This window comes from Scyliorhinus torazame, chromosome 8, assembly GCF_047496885.1.
Source record: "Scyliorhinus torazame isolate Kashiwa2021f chromosome 8, sScyTor2.1, whole genome shotgun sequence".
Taxonomy (NCBI): domain Eukaryota; kingdom Metazoa; phylum Chordata; class Chondrichthyes; order Carcharhiniformes; family Scyliorhinidae; genus Scyliorhinus; species Scyliorhinus torazame.
The window spans coordinates 85,346,985-85,368,933 of NC_092714.1; the positions used below are offsets into that span (position 1 = coordinate 85,346,985).

Genomic DNA, 21,949 nt, shown 5'->3' on the forward strand with positions numbered 1-21,949 from the left:
TACCACATCGCAGGATTAGTACATAAAACCCCTCTTTGCCCCCCACATTCGCCCCACCACTTTGTTCGAACGTTCTTTTTAATAACCCGCTCATTCCAGTTTTTCTTCCACAATAAAAGTCCACGCTTCATCCGCCGTTTCAAAGTAGTGGTGCCTCCCTCGATATGTGACCCACAGTCTTGCCGGTTGCAGCATTCCAAATTTTATCTTCTTTTTATGAAGCACCGCCTTGGCCCGATTAAAGCTCACCCTCCTTCTCGCCACCTCCGCACTCCAGTCTTGATAAACGCGGATCACCGTGTTCTCCCATTTACTGCTCCGAGTTTTCTTCGCCCATCTAAGGACCATTTCTCTATCCTTAAAACGGAGGAATCTCACCACTATGGCTCTGGGAATTTCTCCTGCTCTCGGTTCTCGCGCCATCACTCGGTATGCTCCCTCCACCTCCAACGGACCCGCCGGGGCCTCCGCTCCCATTAACGAGTGCAGCATCGTGCTCACATATGCCCCGACGTCCGCTCCCTCCACACCTTCAGGAAGACCAAGAATCCTCAGGTTGTTCCTCCTTGCGTTGTTTTCCAGTGCCTCCAACCTTTCCACACATCGTTTCTGATGTGCCTCCTGCGTCTCCGTCTTCACCACCAGGCCCTGTATGTCGTCCTCATTCTCGGCTGCCTTTGCCTTCACGACCCGAAGCTCCCGCTCCTGGGTCTTTTGTTCCTCCTTTAGCCCTTCGATCGCCTGTAGTATCGGGGCCTACAGCTCTTTCTTCATTTCCTTTTTGATCTCTTCCACACAGCATTTCAAGAACTCTTGTTGTTCAGGGCCCCATGTTAAACTGCCACCTTCCGACGCCATCATCGTTTTTGCTTGCCTTCCTTGCCGCTGTTCTAAAGGATCCACTGCAATCTGGCCACTTTCTCCTCCTTTTTCCATCCGTATCCAGGGGGGATTCCCTTCTGGTTTACCGCACAGTGTTTTTAGCCGTCAAAATTGCTGTTGGGGCTCCTATCAAGAGCCCAAAAGTCCGTTTCACAGGGAGCTGCCGAAACGTGCGACTCAGCTGGTCATCGCCGCACCCGGAAGTCTCTTCATCTTGTAGACCTCTTATCAGGTCACACCTCAACCTCTGTTGTTCTAATGAAAACAGTCAGAGTCTATACAGCCTCTCCGCATAGCTAACACCCTCCAGACCAGACAGCATCCTGGTAAAGCTCCTCTCCAAAGCCTCCACATCCTTCTGGGAGTGAGGCAACCAGAATTGTGCGCAATATTCCAAGTGCAGCCTTAGGTTCTATACAACTGCAGCATGACATACTAGTTTTTATACTCGATGCCCTGTCCAATGAAGGCAAGCATTCCGTATGCTTTCTTGACTACCTTGTCTACTTGTGTTGCCACTTTCAAAGATCTGTGGGCCTGCACGCCCAGATCTCTATCTCTTTCGGTATTCCGAAGAGTTTTGCCATTTACGGTATATTTCCTCTCTATGTTAGACCTACCAAAATATATTACCTCACATTTGTCTGGATTAAGCTCCATTTGCCATTTTTCTGCCCAAGTCTCCAACCTATCTATGTCTTGCTGTATCCTCTGACAATCCTCCACACTATCTGCCACTCCACCAACCTTGGTGTCATATGCGAACTTACTAATCAGACCAGCTACATTTTCCTCTAAATAGTTTATGAATACAACAAACAACAGAGACCCCAGCACAGTTCCCTGTGGAACACCATGAGTCACAACCTTCCATTCAGAAAAACACCCTTCTAATGCTACCCTTTGCCTTCAGTTCTGAATCCATCTTATCACCTCACCTCTGATCCCGTGTGACTTCATCCTTTGTACCAGCCTGCCATAAGGCACCTTGTCAAAGGATTTACTGAAGTCCATGCAAACAACATCCACCGCCCTCCTCTCATCAATCATCTTTGTCACCCCCTCAAAAAACTCGATCAAGTTAGTGAGGTACGACCTCCCCTTCACAAAACCATGCTGTCTATCGCTTATGAATCCATTTGTTTCTAAATAGGTATAAATCCTGTCCCTGAGAAGTCTCTCCAATAATTTACCTACTGCCGACGTGAGGCTCACCGGTCTATAGTTTCCAGGATTATCCCTGCTACCTTTCTTAAACCTCAGTACCACATTAACTATTATCCAGTCCTCTGGGATCTCACCTGTAGCTAATGAGGATACAAAGATGTCAGTCAAGGCCCCAGCAATTTACTCCCTTGCTTCCCTCAGTATTTGGGGGGAAACCCCATCTGACACAGGGACTGATCTACCTTAATATCTTTTAGAAGAGCCAATACCTCCTCCTTTTTGATGTCAACATGACCCAGACTGTCCACACACCCTACCCAAGAATCATCTTCCACAAAGTCCTTTTCTTTGGTGAACTAGTGAATTAAGTTTACCCAATTATGTTCTCTTTACTCTTACCTCTGCTTCTTTCTGACAGATTACAGCTTTATCATTTGCTTCTAATTAATTGCCAAAACTTCCAAGGAGCTTCGCATTATGATACAAAGGGACGGAATGCAACTGAGACTTGTGGCCTTCAGCTCTTCATTTAATCCTTTAGGGTCTTTGTTTGCCCACTTCCTGGGTTCTCTCCATGGCTTTGACACCCCCCACCCACGAGGGATTGGGATTTTCCCATTGCTTCACCCACTGCGGTTTCTTTTACTGCTTGGGTGGAGTCTGGTGTTGCTTACGAACCCCTTTTTCAAAATGGTCTTCGATCTGGGATCTTCTCCGATTTTTCGATCTTTTGTCCTTTGTTCCTTCTCGTGGTAGTTGCAATAATGTTGTGCAACTTTAAATGCATGACCGCTTTAAGACAGTCAACCTTATTTTTAAACTCACTCACAGCTGCTGTTTCTCTCTCTCTCTTTGCTGTTCCCGCGCTTCTGGTGTTTTGGTGGGAACCTGCAGCTCCTCCTGTGGATCTTCTTCTACATAGTTCCACTTCACATCTTTTTTTAAAAAGAGTGTAAAGCGTTCTCAACATTTCCACACCATTCTTCTCAGCCTTTTAACTACCCAGAAAAAAAAGTCAGTTTTCCTTTGCTCCCATTGTGCCTTTTTTTTGTCAGTTTCACCAACAGATCCAGCATTCTCAAAGTGCACAGCGCTGTGTTTAAAACTTTTTCATTGAACAGGTGGAGGTCTTCTAAAAACCCTCAAAGCCTGCAGTCCACCAGTGCAGGGATCGTTACCCAGAATCCACCACAGGCTCTGCTCAGATCGGGAGCCTAGAGTCTAAGCCTCTCACTTTCCCACGCTTTTGGGACAGTTCCCGGAGTCATTTTCCCCTTTTTATTTTTGACACTGCTCCTTGTATTCTCCTTTCTTTGTTTTTTTTTTCTTTTACCTTCAGTTTCCTTTTTCTCAAGATCAGGATCACAGCTCTTGCTTCTGAGGGTCATTTTCTCTTCACACGCTTTTTTTATACATTTCCTCAAATATCTGACTGTCCTAGCCAATTCCGTTTTTCAGAATCTCGCACTATCTATTCACCAATAGGCATTCGGATGAGTCGCTCCTTCCTTCAGACTTCAATTTAACCCAATACTCACCAGTTGGCTGTGTCCTCGTAATCAATCCCATCCTTGTTGCCAATGTGGTAGCCTGGCTGCAATGAGGCAGAGACTCTTCGGGTGAACAGAATTTATTGCTAATAAGGAACAATGGTACAGAGGCCATTGGCCTCGCAGCCCTGGAGCAGCACAGAGCTGCGGCTCCAGACTTACAAATTTATTCCATGGCTCCCGATGTATTCTGCCTGAGAGAAGACTCTACCCACTAGGCTGATCACCTGTACTCAGTTCCCATTGGTCCCCCAGAGCCAGGTGATCCTCCTCTGCTGCTGTACTGTCGTAAAGAGACAGGCACCTCATTCGACTACATATATTTTCATCGATAAGTAATGGCAAACAATTAAAGAATTAATTCATAATTTTCAGCAAGTATGTACCCCTTTAAGGCATAAAACCCTCATAGGAAAAGTGGTACAACCATGACTGATAAGACAAGATAGTATTGGATTGAGGGAAGAGGCTTGTCAGAAAGCATAGCAAGCTTAATTTGAAGAATTTTAGAATTCTGTAAAGGATGACTAAGAAATTGATAAAGAGAAAAGGGAATGAGAGAGTGAAGCTCAGCCTCATACAGTTTAAGGTGCTGCACAGGGCACACATGACCGGGACAAGGATGAGCCGGTTTTTTGGGGATGAGGACAGGTGTGTTAGGTGTTCAGGGAACACAGCAAACCACACCCATATGTTCTGGGCATGCCCAGCGCTGGAGGAAATTTGGAAGGGCGTAGCGAGGACGGTGTCGAGGGTGGTAGGATCCAGGGTCAGACCGGGCTGGGGGCTCGCAATATTTGGGGTTGCAGAGGAGCCGGGAGTGCAGGAGGCGAAAGAGGCCGGTATTCTGGCCTTTGCGTCCCTGGTAGCCCGGTGAAGGATTCTTCTTCAGTGGAAGAATGCGAAGCTCCCAAGCGTGGAATCCTGGATCAACGATATGGTGGGGTTTATTAAATTGGAGAGGGTGAAATTTGCCTTAAGGGGATCGGTGCAAGGGTTCTTCAGGTGGTGGCAATCGTTCTTGGACTTCCTGGCAGAACGGTAGACAATGGTTAGCAGCAGCAGCAACCGGGGGGGGGAATTGGTATTCATAATGAAATAATACTGCAAAAATTAACACAAATGAAAAAGGACAAATTTCCAGGACCTTATAGCTTGTGTCCATCTTGTCATTGGGATAGCAGATGCATCGATTTTGACCTTTCAGAGTACCCTATTCTGTGAGAGTCCCCATGGATTGGAAGTCAACAAACATAACTCTGCAATTCAAGAAAGTTGAGAGAGAGAAAAAATGGGGAACTATAGGCCAGTTAGCACAGTAGTTATAGCACAGTTGCTTCACAGCTCCACGGTCCCAGGTTCGATTCCCGGCTAGGGTCACTGTCTGTGCGGAGTCTGCACGTTCTCCCAGTGTCTGCATGGGTTTCCTCCGGATGCTCCGGTTTCTTCCCAGTCCAAAGATGGGCAGGTTAGGTGGATTGGCCATGCTCAATTGCCCTCAGTGTCCAAAAAGGTAGGGTGGGGTTACTGGGTTACGGGAATACGATGGAGGCATGGGCTTGGGTAGGGTGCGCTTTTCAAGGGCCGGTGCAGACTCGATGGTCTGAATGGCCTCCTTCTGCACTGTAAATTCTATGACTCTAGCCTGACATAAGCACAAAGGAAAATGCTAGAATCTATTATTAGGTTCATGATAACAGAACACTTAGAAAGTCATAATACAATTGGGCAGATTCAATGCAGACTTACGAAAGGGAAATAATGTTCAAATGTATTAGTTGTTGAGGTTGTTACAGCCGGATAGATGAGGGGAAAACAAGTGACTGTAGAGCACTTCGTCAGAAAGCATTTGATAAGATGCCACATAAGCGGTTATTCCACAAATGTAAGGCTAATGGGATTAGGTGTAATTTATTAGCTTCAACTTCGCTGACTGATGCTCAATTTGGTCTTCGCCAGGACCACTTAGCTCCTGACCTAATTACAGCCTTGGTTCAAACATGGACAAAAGAGCTGAGCTCCAGAAGTGAGGCAAGAATAACTGCCCTTGACATGAAGGTAATATTTGACCGAGTATGGCATCAAGGAGCCCTAGCAAAACTGGAATCAATGGGGATTGTAGAAAATTCTCCACTAGTTGTTCTCAAATCTGGCACAAAGGAAGATGGTTGTGGTTGTTGGATGTCAATCATTTCAGCCCCGGAAAGTCACTGTAAGACTTCCTCAGGGAAGTGTCCTAAGCCCAACCATCTTTAGCTACTTCATCAATGACCTTCCTTCCATTATGAAGTCAGAAGTGGGATGTTTGCTGATGATTGCACAATGTCCAGCACCATTCACGACTCCTCCGATACTGAAGCAGTCCGTATCGTACCAATATGCAGCACGAGCAGGACGACATTCCGGCTTGGGCAAATAAGTGGCAAGTAATATTCATGCCACACAAGTACCAGGCAATGACAATCTCCGATAAGAGAAAAGCCAACCATCTCTGCCTGACATTCAATGACATTACGGTCATTAAATCCCCCACTCTCAACATTAGGCGGGGGGGACTACCATTGACTAGAAACTGAACTACACAAGGCATATAAATGCTATGGCAACAAGAGCTAGTCAAAGGCTGTGTGGCGAATGACTCGCCGCCTGACTCCCCAAAGCCTGTCCATTATCTACAACGCACAAGTCGAAAAAGTGTGATGGGATATTCTCCTTCTACAGCACCTACCATGACTTCAAGGATCCTTTAAGAACTTTCTCAGACAAAAAAAACAAAATAGTATCACAAGGGAACTGGGTGTCAATGACCTTTGCAATCTTTCATCACTGGAACCTGGTTCAACCTAGAACGATGGATGAAAATTTCACTGTCAAAGGTCTTAGGTAAAATGAGTTTTGACAGTCACACACCAAGTCTTAGTTAGCTTGGACTAAACTGCCCCATTTGACACTAATTGGCACACTAACTCAGAAGGGCCGTATAGTGGCTGATTTGTGAAATTCAGAAAGGCCGTATGAAGGCTGATTTGTGAAATGGCAAAAAAATGCCACACTGACACAATAGAGTGTGCTATTCTGAGATTGGAACATAGCACAGAGAGCTTTACTCTGCATATGGCTATGCAAGATACCACTTGGTCCTGACATTCAGATAGAGTGGTAATTCTAACCTAATCCACTGGACAGTAAACTGATGTAATCTGTGTTTTACTTTAAACTGAGGAAATGCAGAGTAGGGGTCGGGAGCAAACAGAGCAATGAAATCTGGGGTTAGGTGTTGGAGGGAGCAGGTAGAGGAATTGCAGTCGAGAAGGGCACTTATGTGCTGGAAATCATTTTAAAAACTAAGTAATTCTTGAGATATGGGCATCCACAGCAAGACTAGAATTTATTGTTTTTCCCTATTTGGCCTCAAGAAGATATGGCTGCTGCAGACTCAAACAAGTGTTCTCAGGTCCAGACCAAAACACCATACTTCTTCTAAAATGTCAGCTGGGCTGCTTCCTCCAAGATTTTCCACACTACCAGAAAATTACTTCAACAAAAAGTCAAAACAATATTGCAATTATTTTCATTCAGAAAATCACATAATTAATCTGCATTTTTGTACAATCTTGCAATAAACATCATAAATGTATTCCACATATACATTTACTAGAAATACCATCGGCCATAATTTGCAGTAGCAGGCCATAATTTGCTGTAGCAGGATATCTAACAGTGCTTTTTTTATTGGTCGAACTTGCCCTTGACGATTAGGTTTTAATTTTTTAAAGTGGTAAGTTGCTGAAAGAGTGAATTGATAACATCACAGCAAGGGAATCGGGTATCTGAGATCGGAGGGAATATGGCAAGCAACCTGGATCTCCTGAACCAATTAGAGAGCACGGCTGTGAAGTAAAAGTGTACGGACAGAGAAAGAGGTGTAAATCAGAGTAAATTCAATGTCAAATCAAGTAATAGAAGAAAAATAAAAATAAAACGTCTAATTTAAAATTTTACATTCAACAACCAGAAGGATCTGAAAATGTATCTTTGGGTGAACCTGTGATCACCAACACCACCTAGAAAGACATGGGCAGCAGAGGCACAGGAATAACACCTGCACACCCACATCCCAAGAACAAATTTAAAAAAAGACTCTAACATTTGTAATAATTAATTTTCATTGTCAGAGAGGTTGATTCGCAGTTAACAATGATCACATTGTTAAAAAGGTATTTACACTTGAGGTGACAAGACTTGACTTCCTATGGCCAGTTTAATTTGTATCTTGCGCTCAAATACATAGCTTCACGCCATTCAATCCATTTTAATAGTGAAACAGACGATGAAATTAAATTTTGCAAAAGGGAAGGGTGGGGCAACCATCATAACGTTTTAATATCCTGATCAAATTAGGAATCTGTCCCTCAAATGGCCATTTGAGTAATGGTGAGCACCATTAGTCTCACTTCTAATTTGAGAACAGAATCCGGTCCGTATTTCCTAATCTGCATCAAATTGATTATACTGTCTTGTTATGGAACAGAAACTGAAACCTTGTTGTGGATTTACTGAGGCACTGCAGCGCCACCTACTGACTGGTAGCTTGTAGAAAACATCCAATATCTGACAAATACATGTTCCTTTCCGTAATATTCGGTACACAGTGAATTTAATTTCAAATCATTGAAAAGGCCTCCGACATCCAATTTCAGATGATCACAATTAAATTATACTATTTCTCAGGGGGGGGGGGGGCGGGGGGAGAGAGGCAGTTTTCTATCCTGTTTCAGGTCGCAAGTATTTCTACATTACATACCATTAATGAGAAACTGGAGCTATACTTAGCATTTACTAACTTAAAAGTGACTTCAACACAGGGTCAAGAGAGTGACCCAAGATCAAACAAGTCTGAAATTAATCGCCAATGGCAAAAAGGTCTGAAAGGTTGTGACAAGGAGTCACGTAATGATTGCACTTTTTAATCATCTGTAAAGAAATGCAAATACTTCTGGGCCATTTCAAATGGGTGGAACGATGAGACTTCAAGTGGGGAGAAAGATTAGTTTCCCCTTTGTTGACCATCTATAACCATGAAGACTGCATCAGGAAAATCAGTAATGACATGGAGAGATTGGGGGAAATCCAATAAATTGGAACGTTTTATGCTAGTCATATGTTCTTAAAAACTACTGGAAAATATAAGCTGCTGAATGCAGGGACAGGTTAGTTATGCTAATAGAACTCGTGCTTTGGATATATTGATGAGCCTAGCAATATTTCACAGGTGTTTGCCTAAAGCAAGCTGGTAACAATGGGGAACAGAACATAAAATGGTTTTGAATAAGGTGTTCGAGGTTCAAAGGAGGATACAAGGTGTGAACTTTGCATTTATATTTTAAAAGATAGACCCACGAATTGAAGGTAATTAAGTTTGACTTTTGAACAGGTTAGTTCAGATCAGGAAAGATCAAAAAGGAAACAACTCTACACCAGGCGACGATTAAACCTATGCAAGGGTAGCTGCTTCTGATCTCAGCCATAGCAGGGATAGCAGTTTAACTCCCAGCAAGCCAAGTCTGTAAAGAAAGCCTATCTTAGAAGCCAGGTGTTTGTTTAATCCCAAAGAAATATAACTGCCTGGTGCGGTAACTGTTACTTGATGTTTTATTAGTTTTTTTAAAATGATGTTGTGGAACAATTAGGGAGCATTGGCTCTGAAGGCGCTGAAAGAAAGGTGTTTGGAACTAGATAAAGTTAGAAATACTGTGTCCAGCTATTGTCTTAGTTAAGGGTACTTCTAGTTTATTTAAATACCATAGAATCATAGAATTTCTACAGTGCAGAAGGCCATTCGGCCCATCGTGTCTGCACCAAATCTTTGAAAGAGCACCCCACCCAGGACCACTCCCCCGCCCTATCCCCATAACCCCACCTAACCTGCACATCTTTGGACACTAAAGGGGCAATATTTAGCATGGCCAACCCACCTAACCTGCACATGTTTGGAGTGTGGGAGGAAACCGGAGCACCCGGAGGAAATCCACAGACACGGGAAGAAAGTGTAAACTCCACATAGACAGTGACCCAAGGCCGGAATTGAAACTGTGCCCCGGCACTGTAAGGTAGCAGTGCTCACCACTGTGCCACCATGTCGCCCATGTCGTTTATTTTATTGCCTGATAAAATCATCACAAAATTCCTGAGACATTATATCAAATTGCAAAATAGTATTAGAGGGCAGTTTTTTCCTGTTTTCCTTCTGGGATTTTGAATTACTTGGCGTTTACATCAGCCATTTTCTTAACATATGGAACAATGCATTTGTATTAAATCACCAAAGTGATCTCAGATCATCAGCTTTCAATACAGTTTGTGCATGTAATTGAGGATGAAGTCCATTCTAACAACGTTATGAATTGCTGACTTATGTACATGTGAAGTGAAACAAAAGATTATGGCAGTGCTTCACAAACCATATTCCAACAAAACTCATTTTAGCTCACCATCTTCTCAAGGGCAATTAGTGATGGGGAAAGGCTGGTCATGCCAGTGATGCCCACATCCTCAGCCAAAATCTCCATATTCAATAGTGTCAGAAGTGTCCACCTGCGCGCGCACGCACACCCACCAGCCCCCACACCCACCAGCCCCCACACCCACCAGCCCCCACACCCACACCAGCCCCCCACACCCACACCAGCCCCCCACACCCACACCAGACCCCACACCCACACCAGCCCCCCACCACACCACACACACCAGCCCCCCCCACACACACACACCAGCCCCCCCCACACACACACACCAGCCCCCCCCCACACACACACACCCAGCCCCCCCCCACACACACACACCAGCCCCCCCCCACACACACACACCAGCCCCCCCCACACACACACACCAGCCCCCCCCCACACACACACACACCAGCCCCCCCCACACACACACACCAGCCCCCCCCACACACACACACCAGCCCCCCCCCACACACACACACCAGCCCCCCCCCACACACACACACCAGCCCCCCCCCACACACACACACCAGCCCCCCCCACACACACACACCAGCCCCCACACACACACACCAGCCCCCACACACACACACCAGCCCCCACACACACACACCAGCCCCCACACACACACACCAGCCCCCACACACACACACCAGCCCCCCACACACACACACCAGCCCCCACACACACACACCAGCCCCCACACACGCACACCAGCCCCCACACACGCACACCAGCCCCCACACACGCACACCAGCCCCCACACACACACACCAGCCCCCACACACACACACCAGCCCCCACACACACACACCAGCCCCCACACACACACACCAGCCCCCACACACACACACCAGCCCCCACACACACACACCAGCCCCCACACACACACACCAGCCCCCACACACACACACCAGCCCCCCCACACACACACCAGCCCCCACACACACACCACCAGTCCTCACACACACACACCAGCCCCCCCACACACACACCAGCCCCACCACACACACACCAGCCCCCCCACACACATACCAGCCCCCCCACACACACACCAGCCCCCCCACACACACACACCAGCCCCCCCACACACACACCAGCCCCCCCCCACACACACCCAGCCCCCCCCCCCCACACACACACACCAGTCCACTCACACACACACTCGCCCCCCCCCCCACACACACACACACACTCGCCTCCCCCCCCCAACTTGGCTGCAACCCCCCCCCCCACTTGGCTGCAACCCTCTCCTCCCTCCCACTAACCCCTCACTCATCCGCCCCTCCTCCACTACATGGATTTCACTACCTTGCATGGATGTAGGGGAGATGGAGTGAAAAACCAGCAACAACGATGATGGATAAAAGGATATCTTTTTATAAATTTGAGTCAAATGCCAACCTTTTATAAAATATTGATTGATGCTGCTGTCATGGCCTATAACCTAAACCCTGGAACCTTGACACCAGGTTTCGGCTCCACTCCTCCCCCCATCCCTCACAATGGTCCTGCAATTGTCCCGACAATGCCTCCTCCCCTTTAGCAAGAACCATAGAACCCCTACTGTGCAGAAGTAGGTCATTTGGCCCATCAAGTCTGCACCGACACTCTAAAAGTGCAACTTACCTGGGCCCACTGCCCTGCCCAATCCCTACAACTCCGTAACCCCACCTAACTTACACATCCTTGGACACCAATATAGCATGGCCAAACCACCTTACTTGAACATCTGAAAGTGCAAACTCTACAGAATGACCCAAGGCCGGAATTGAATCCGGGTCCCTGGCACTGGGGGGCAGCAGTGCTAACCACTATGACACCATGCTGCCCAGACAGTTCCTCCAGCCGCTGCTCCACCTGTTCTTCCTTGCCACTGTCAGTAAGCGGCTGTGACTCTTCTTCGGCCACTGTCACGTGGATCTGCGCTACCAGCGAAGTTGCCTCCCTGGGAGATTTAGCTCAGAACTTGGCAAGACAGGAAGCATTGCTTCTCCCATCACCGGCTCTTTCGTAGCACTGGGGTCCAGAGAAGGCCGAGCCACAGGTGGTGCTGTAGAGGGGCAGAATGTGGGCAAGACCATCTCTCTCCCTCCTGGGGCTGAATCAGAGCAGCAGGCTGCGGTTGGTTTGGGGGTCGAGTCATTCGATCATTAATGGAGCTGCAGATTGGGCAAGATCCGGCAGTCCTGCACCAGCAACTCCAATAGCAGAGGCAACACCAGGAAGATGGCCCTGCACAGAAATATGCTCCGTAGGCTGAGCATGACAGCAGTAGCTTCTGGAGGTACAGCCTCTGCATCTCCTAATCGCAAAACAAGAGTCAGATTGAAGAGGGAGGGGCTGATGAGTGGTTTCCCAGGGTGGAAAAAAGGCAGATTTCTGTGATCCAAAAGTCAGAATTCTACCCAACAGCAGACATTTCTCATCCTTGTTAAGTATTTACTTGTTGCGACAGAAATTACTTTTTTTTTTTAAATGAGAAAATGTTTTGAGCTGAACCGATGACTGAGCGTGGGGCAGTTCAGTTTGCAGCTTTGCCCATGAGTAGCTTACAATCACGTCAAGACTGAACGGTCAGAGATTGCAGTCTTGCAACCGATTGACATATATAAAGTTCGACTGCAAAAGGAGAGTCTTTCAAATAAATTATTTCTATTGGTTCAGATAGATCAAATCAGGTGATTAGGGTGCTACAACTTCAGAAAAGTTCACTTTTCCCGCAGTAACTGTATCCCATATATTCTGCAGTTTTCCCTTTACATTTCAGCTTTTAAAAACCTGTATTAAAGTCTGAGAGACTGATCAAAATAATCCAAGCCTGTGCATCCTACAACCATTTATATTAATAGTTGGAAAATTGTTGGCTAGTGAGCACAGAAGCAGAATACACTGGCCAAATGTTTATCTTCCGGTCACTCAGAGTTAAACAAATGAAAGACTAGTGATATTGCTGCATATACGAATACTTGTACCATTTTATTAAAGCAAATATAAATGAGATAAAATAATAGATCTGTACACAACTTATTTTTCTCTATGGTCAGAGGTAATACTTACACTAATACAGGTTTCCCTGATATCCTAGGATGCCTTATGACCTCTGCCACGATATCTTTGGCTTCTTCTATTCGATCAACATCACTGGAGTCCACAACAAAAATAACACCAAAGGACTCAGAGTAATAGTTCTTCCAGATACCGCGAATTCTTTTTCCTCCTCCCAAATCAAAGATGGTGATTTCAAACTTGTCCTGTTTTAGATCAATTCTTGAAAAACCCACTGTGGGAGCTATATCTTCCAGAGACTCTGCAACAGAAAAGAAAATTATATGTATACATACTCAATGAGTCAATGAAAAGGTTAAACATTTTAAACCCATTTTTCTGGTCCAGTATTGAACCCTAAATGGAATCTTGCATACAATAGAACTAATTAGAAATCACTGAATCACATTCCTAGTACGCACATTAGAACCAGTTTTCAATCCCTTATCAGGCACAAATGTAGTAATACTGCTTTGAAAACTCAAGTGTTAAACATCTGGCCCCATCCCTGCTGTCAACCTGCCTAGCGCCATTTTCACGAGGCCTAGCTATAAGTGGCTGGAATTTCTGTCAACAACAGTTGACAGCCTCACAAGTATGTAAATCTAGATCCTGTGACTCAATAGAATTCCACTGCATTTTCATTCACAATCAGAAAAATACAGTGCAGAAAAGGCCCTCAGGCCCATCGGATCTGCACCGCCGCATGAAAAGCACCTCATCTGCCAATCCTAATCCCATTTGCCAGCATTTGGCCCATAGCCTAGAATGTTAAGACGTGCCAAGTGCTCATCCAGGTACCTTTTAAAGAATGCGAGGAAACCCGCCTCTAACACCCTCCCAGGCCGTGCTTTCCAGACCATCACCACCCTCTGGGTAAAAAAGGTTTTCCTCAAATCCCCCCATGAACCTCCCGCCCCTCACCTTGAACTCGTGTCCCCTCGTAACCTACCCTTCAACTAAGGGGAACAGTTGTTCCCTTTCCACCTTGTCCATGTCTCTTATAATCTTGTATATGTCGATAAGGTCATCCCTCAGTATTCTCTGCTCCAGTTAAAACAACCCAAGCTTATCCAACCTCTCTTCATTCCTAAAATGTTCCATGCCAGGCAACATCCTGGTGAAACGCCTCTGCACCTGCTCCAGTGCAATCACATCCTTCCTATCATGTGGTTGGTGACCAGAACTGCACACAGTACTCCAGCTATGGCCTCTACACAACTTAAACATGACTTCCTTGCTTTTGTAATCTATGCCACGATTGATAAAGGCAAGTGTACTGAAGTGGGAAATGGTTCAGAAGGGCACTTGGCACATAAGATGGCTGCCTGACACACAAGATGGAGACACAGAGAATAAAGCAGACATAACTGATGCCTGGAGCCCAGCGGGGTGCCAGTGGGACAGATAGGAACAGATCAAGGACAAAGGGAGCCAGACAGGAAGATTAAGAAATACATAAATGCGGGACACCACTTGAATAAAGCGGACTTCAGCCAAGGTGTACACAATGATATGCTAATACGAATGTCTTGGGCCATTTCCTAAAACAAAGGGACAATCGATACTGCTTTCCTGCTGCTACCTGTAACCTGTAACACCTCTTTAACTATAACCATGTGTAAATGGCAAAACGCTTACAAATAGCGATGTACAATCTATAAAATGTTTAAAGATAACAAGGTGATAATTGTTTTGTATCTGGGCTCATTGTGAACCCGAAGTGGCTGATTAAAGATAACAAGGTGATAATTGTTTTGTATCTGGGCCCATTGTGAACCCAAAGTATAAAATGAATGACTGCCATTCAAACCACGAGAAAGGCTGGCTACCGTAGCGCGGGGTACGTACGCTTTCTCCCGAAGCTTCGTGTAACAATAAACTGCACTAATTGGACACAGCAAGTCTGATTCCTGAAGTGGTTGATTTTCCCACAACATATTGGCGTAGTCTGGCAGGATCTTACTTCTGGTGAGTTCCGATCGAAGGCCTCGATCGGAAAGCCGGGGTAAAGACCGTTTCGAATCTGCAGGAGTCAGACAGGTCAAAAGATGCAGTTTAAAATAAGGTACCTATAGTGATAAGCATAGCGATAGAAGTCTTGACTGTATAGTGACATGATAATAGATCAGGTTTGGTACGAACTGCTGATAATATTAAGGATTTGTGGCTTGTGCTGATCAACAAACGGACAAGGTAGTGCTGCCCCAAATGCCCAGCCTTAGACTGGCTGTCAAGAGGAGGAATCTCCCATGCGAAGGTCAGGATTTGAAGTGGGTATTGAGGCACCAAAAGGCACTAATGATTGTGAAGCACAAGTGGCAGAAATCGGTTAACCCCGAACTCTGTAGTGGCAAACAAACGCAGAGTTCTTGTATGAAAGTAGAGCATAAGTTGGGTACTGGGCTGTCAAATGTCTTATTAGCGGTGCGGAAAAGGAGCTGATCAACTCTGACCTAGAGCCAAATTCCGGTGGAGAAGCACGTTGCCGAGGTGGTAATAGTGGACACTGTGAGTATAAGTCAAACCCTGAGAGACAGTAGCGATAGCACGGCGCTGAAATAGTAATAGTGTCTGGGGGGGTAGTGAAGTCCCTTCAGTAGAGAGCACACTTTACTCATAGTAACCGGGGGTATTGAAGTCTGTGAGATGGCAATGATATAAAAAGGGGATCTGCAGGTTCTCTTATCGAGACATATATGACAGACAGACAAGCGTTGATAAAAAAGATGAAGGACGGCTGGGACACTTCCCAGACCTTAGAACAGAGGGGTTGGATAGACAAAGAGAAGAGAAACAAGACTAAAAAGATAGGAATAACGTTAGTACATCAGTTAGCAGGACTAATTGAACAAGTAGGCACCTCTACTGAAAAGTGGAAGGAAGACAAAGAGAAGATCAGGGAATTAGAATCTAGAGTAAGGGAACTGGAGAAACACAACCACGTGTTGAGAGAACAAGAAGGGAGGGGGAAACCGATCCCCTACTCCCTTACGAGCCCACACAGCAGGGGCCAACCGCCCCTCCGGCAGGGTGGGGTGCGTTAGAATACAATTTAGCGCCAGTAACCTGAGGTGAAACAGATGTGCAGCCAACAGCGAATTATGAACCCTTTACCCCAGGTGAGAGACAGCAGATAATGGCTTCCCTGGGAAAATTACAACCCAGAAGCGCAAACACCAAATTCTGGGAAGAATTAGACACAATCTGGGTAGGACACCAGTTACACCCAAGAGACGTACACCAGCTGGTCAGGGCAGCCTGTCCAGCAGATAAGTGGAGGCAGGTAGCTGACCACCACTCCTGCAGCCCAGGATTATAACGGGGAACGACCGACACATGCCGTCGCTGTAACAGCAGAGATAGATGCACAGCAGGACCCCTTTGCCCAATTTAAAACGGAAATCCAGAGTGTGTTAGGGAACGCTCCCACTAACTGGAGCAAGATCACTGCCACAAGACAGCAGAAAGGGGAAGGAGCTTCTGAATATGAGGAACGATTGTTCCACGTGTACCAAGAGTGCTCAGGGCAAGGGAACCCATGCCTTGGGGATTGGGCGTTCATCCAAGCTTTTAAAGATGGACGCTCTAGTGCCCACCAGACGATCCTAAAAATGGGAGTGATTATGTCCCAGGATTATGACGAGTTGGTAGAGTGGGCTAGTGGTGTACAGGTAGAGGAGACATCCCAGGTCAGAGCAAGACCAGAAAGAGTAGCAACCCCCAGTAGCGGGAACTGGGCAAAGCCGAAACTGACCTGCCACAATTGTAGCCGGCAAGGGCACTATGCAAGGGATTGCAGGGCCCCACAGAAAGGAGACAGACCAGGAGACAGTGGGAAGCATTGCAGCCACTGTAATAAGTGTGGACACTCAGAGGCAGTATGTTGGGAGAAGCATGGGAGACCCCCGACCCGATCCAGGACCACCGCAGAACCGGAGGGATCACGGAACCTCCGAGGTCAGCAGGGCTGACTGTCTGCAGCCCCCACTCACAAGGGTAAATAGGAGGGAAGAATTTATGTGTCTGCACTAGTAGGGGACAGACAATGTGAGATGCTAGTGGACACAGGAGCGTCCATATCGGTTACCAACCTACCCTTACCCCATACAAACAAAATGATTCGCCTAACCAGAATAGGAGGGAACAAAACACCTGCCTACCTGAGCGAAACCACATTCGTAGAAATAAATAATTTGTATATACCCATGAGATTCTATGTATGCCAAAATAACGAGGGTACAATAATGGGAAATGATTTAATGAAGGAATATAAAGTTTTAATAGATTGTGGAAAGGGAGAATTGATTTGGCCAAGACAGGACGGTCAGAAAACTAAAATAGGGAAACTTACAAATCACTTGGAAACCATAAGGTCAGGAAGGATTGACGGAGGTCAATCCGCGCAAGTAGCTGAACTAGTGGCGCTCACACAGGCACTAGAGTTATCTGAGGGAAAAACCGTGAACATATACACGGATAGCCGATATGCATTTGGAATTATACATGATTACATGACAACATGGGGAAGGAGAGGGTTCATAACCACTGGCGGAACCCCTATCAAACATCAGCAAAGAATTAAGGTGCTATTAAAAGCCAGTGAGAAACCCCGAGAAGCCGCAGTAATCAAAATTAAAGCGCACCAGAAGGAGCCAGGAAGAGACAACCTGGATTGGTTGAATTTCAAAGGAAACCAAGCAGCTTATGCAGCAGCACAACTGGCTCTAGAACAAAAAACAATTAGCGAGCTACCAATAGCAGCTACAGAACTAGTAGAAGAAGATATAGATATTAGAGAATTGCAGGAGAACACCCCAAGTGAGGAGCGAGAGAGATGGGAAGTGCAGGGTGCAGCCAAAGGGGCTGATAATGTTTGGAGACGAGAGGATAAGGTGGTAGCACCGGAATGCATACAGAACACCCTATTGGAATTACACCATGGGCTCTCGCATGTGGGTAGAGAGGCCACGATAACCAGCTTAGGAAGCGAATGGTGGTGGAAAGGGATGGGAAGAGACGTAGCCCGACGCTGCCATCGTGCATGATATGTGCACAACACAACCCTGGTAAACCCATAAAAATTAAAATGCTACACCAACCCAGACCCAAGGGACCCTGGGAACACCTGCAAATGGATTTCACAGGGCCACTACCACAATCCCATGGATGTACTTATTGTCTGGTCATCATAGACCAATTCACCCGGTGGGTAGAAGCATTCCCTACCAGAAATTGTACTGCTACCACGGTAGCCAGAATATTAGCAGAGGAAGTAATCCCTAGATGGGGACTGCCCCTACAAATTGATTCGGACCAGGGGACACTCTTCACTGGGAAAGTAATGAAAACAGTATGGAAGCTGATGGGGATAGAACAAAAATTCCATATCCCCTATCATCCACAGAGTTCTGGGATGGTGAAACGTATGAATAGAACACTTAAGAATACATTAGCTAAAGCCGTGCAAACATCGGGAAAAATGTGGACAGATGTGTTGCCCACTATACTAATGAGGCTAAGAGCTACACAATCCGGACAACCGGATTAACCCCTTATGAGCTAATGACAGGACGGGCAATGCAATTACCAAAAAGCATCATAACAGGTGGGACCGACGTAGGTCCACTAAAAGATAGAATCAGGAGATATGTTTCGGAACTGAGCACCCAGATAAAAGGGATGCGCAAATTCGTAAAAGACAATCAGGAACAAAAAGACACACAAAGGGAGCTTGAAATATTCCCTGATGTCCCAGCAGCGGGAAGTCGCGTCCTAATAAAAACACTACCTGTTAAGCCAGGATTTGCCCCAAAATGGAATGGGCCATATGAAGTGATAATTAGTGGAGACACCTGTGCCTGTATTGACATAAGAGGGAAGGGAACATGGAAACACTGGACCCAGCTAAATTGTATAAACCGGAACATGAATGAACTAATCCGATTGCTTTCCCCCAAACACAGGAGGAGACCGCGAGCGAAGGACCAGTGTACTCGGAAAGTGTAGAACAGTTCTGCAACCAAGCATACAGACAGATTATAAACTATTGTGTTAAGAGTTGATACTTGCTCGTTGTAAAAATGTGTGTAACCATGGTGTGATTATGATCCTTTGCGTTGTCGCGACTGAAAATTTGACTGGGCTAGAGGATAATCTATTTTACAAAGCCCACATAAACTTACATGGGAATCAAACTATGCTACCCATTAGCGCAGTCGGTAGAAGCCCTATTTGTAGCCACCCCTGGGTGGATCCCGAGCAATTTATATACAGTTGAGACATCAGGCGCACCCTGTAAGGGAGAAATCGGAAAGTATAAAAAGGGGATACAGGGGAGATGTGTGAAACTTGTAAATCCCACCGACTCTGGGGGCAGGGAGCTCCAAAAGGAGGGAGGGAAAGCTGGTCAAGACACAGCAAGCTATCGGCTTTGTTTCACAGGGCAGGGATGGGGATGTGCCTATGCCCTGGTCCCCACAAATAATTCCTGCATACAGACGCAGTGCATTCGCCAGCATTGTCGGGTTAATAAAGGACAGTTTACTTGCACCTGCGATGAATTAAAATGCATGAACATAACCGCAGGAAGACAGCTCATTTGTGGGCAGTGCAATGGGACTCGCGTAAGCTCAGCCACATGGGCATACCCGTTTGATACTTACCAGGTGGTGGAATCAAACAGGGAGTCAGGGGAACTGAGAAATTGGGAATACAGGCAGACTCTTAATCAGGACACTACATTCTCCCTGGCAAAGGAGGGATACATCTTCCTCAATGGAACGTACGCGAAAGAAACACTAGATCTCCCAGGCCTTTTTGCAGTGGGAACCATAGGACCACTCACCGTACCATGCCCTCAGAAGGGACATATTCGGAGAAGAATAGTGACCCGGGCTATCAGCAAGGAATTCTGTGCTGATTGGGAAACCCAGGGCACATTAGGATCATCCCTGGGGTACGGGTTCCTCGGGACTCTATCTCTGGGGGGGAGCACCAGGAGTGATTAGTGCTAAGAACAGAAATGTAATTGTTTGTGGATTAACAATCTTGGGAAACAGTACCTCAAAAGCACTAGAGGCTGTCAACCAAGAAATGGCTGAACTCAGATTATATGCACAACAGACACGGTATGCAGTAGACTACCAGTTAGCCCAACAAGGGGGAGTGTGTACAATCATAGGAGATAAATGTATATCCCATGTCATAGATGAATCCTATAATATTACAGAGGCCATTCACAATATCAGGGAACAACTGGATAACTTCAGACAGGGACCCACAAAAGGAAGTAGCTGGCTAGAGTGGCTAGTGGGAAATACCTGGGGACCCTATTTAATACACGGACTGGTCATGTCCATATCGGTCACACTGGTGTGCTGCCTTAGCTTTGGGTGTCTGCTGTAATACCATAACAAAGGTTGTGTCAGGAGCCAGTGTCACCCTTAACGAAACCACGATATTCCCCGAAGACTCCAGGAGATGCGGATAAAGACAGGAAGTTACGGACCTGTACCTATGAGAGTTACCGTGGTGTTGGTCTACAGGGCTGTTGGGGCGACAACTGCCCGGACCAAAAGGAGGGGTTGAAGTGAGAAATGGTTCAGAAGGGCACTTGGCACAAAAGATGGCTGCCTGACACACAAGATGGAGACACAGAGAATAAAGCAGACATAACTGATGCCTGGAGCCCAGCGGGGTGTTAGTGGGACAGATAGGAACAGATCCAGGACAAAGGGAGCCAGAAGGAAGATTAAGAAATACATAAATGCGGGACACCACTTGAATAAAGCGGACTTCAGCCAAGGTGTACACAATGATATGCTAACACGAATGTCTCGGGCCATTTCCTAAAACAAAGGGACAATTGATGCTTTCCTGCTGCTACCTGTAACACCTCTTTAACTATAACCATGTGTAAATGGCAAAACGCTTACAAATAGCGATGTACAATCTATAAAATGTTTAAAGATAACAAGGTGATAATTGTTTTGTATCTGGGCTCATTGTGAACCCGAAGTGGCTGATTAAAGATAACAAGGTGATAATTGTTTTGTATCTGGGCCCATTGTGAACCCAAAGTATAAAATGAATGACTGCCATTCAAACCACGAGAAAGGCTGGCTACCGTAGCGCGGGGTACGTACACTTTCTCCCAAAGCTTTGTGTAACAATAAACTGCACTAATTTAACACAGCAAGTCTGACTCCTGAAGTGGTTGATTTTCCCACAACATGTACCATATGCCTTTTTCACCACCCTATTAACCTGCCCTTCTGCCTTCAGAGATCTATTTATAAACACGCCAAGTCCCTTTGTTCCTCAGGACTTGAGTGTGATGTCACTCATTTAATATTTCCTTGTCAAATTGCTCCTTCCAAGTGTAACACCTCACACTTTTCAAGATTAAATTCCATCTGCCACTTTCCTGCTCATTTGACCATCCCGTCTATATCTTCCTGCAACCCAAGACTCTCAGCCTCACTATTAACCACCCAGCCTATCTTTGTGTCATCCGCAAACTTACTGATCCTACTCCCTACATAGTCATAGATTATCATAGAATGTACAGTGCAGAAGGAGGCCATTCGGCCCATCGAGTCTGCACCGGCTCTTGGAAAGAGCACCCTACCCAAGGTCAACACCTCCACCCTATCCCCATAACCCAGTAACCCCACCCAACACCAAGGACAATTTTGGACACTAAGGGCAATTTATCATGGCCAATCCAACTAACCTGCACATCTTTGGACTGTGGGTGGAAACCGGAGCACCCGGAGAAAACCCACGCACACACGG

General features: G+C 46.2%; 1 protein-coding gene across 3 annotated transcripts in view; it reads right to left on the bottom strand.

Annotated features, from left to right (window-relative positions):
- arl13b (ADP-ribosylation factor-like 13b) overlaps positions 1-21,949 on the bottom strand; it is a 143,338-nt gene that overhangs the window by 81,872 nt on the left and 39,517 nt on the right. For all 3 annotated transcript variants that reach the window (XM_072513918.1, XM_072513916.1, XM_072513917.1), the window contains exon 4: positions 13,163-13,412. In XM_072513918.1, coding sequence (XP_072370019.1) covers positions 13,163-13,412 — 250 coding nt within the window. The remainder of the gene's footprint in view (positions 1-13,162; positions 13,413-21,949) is intronic.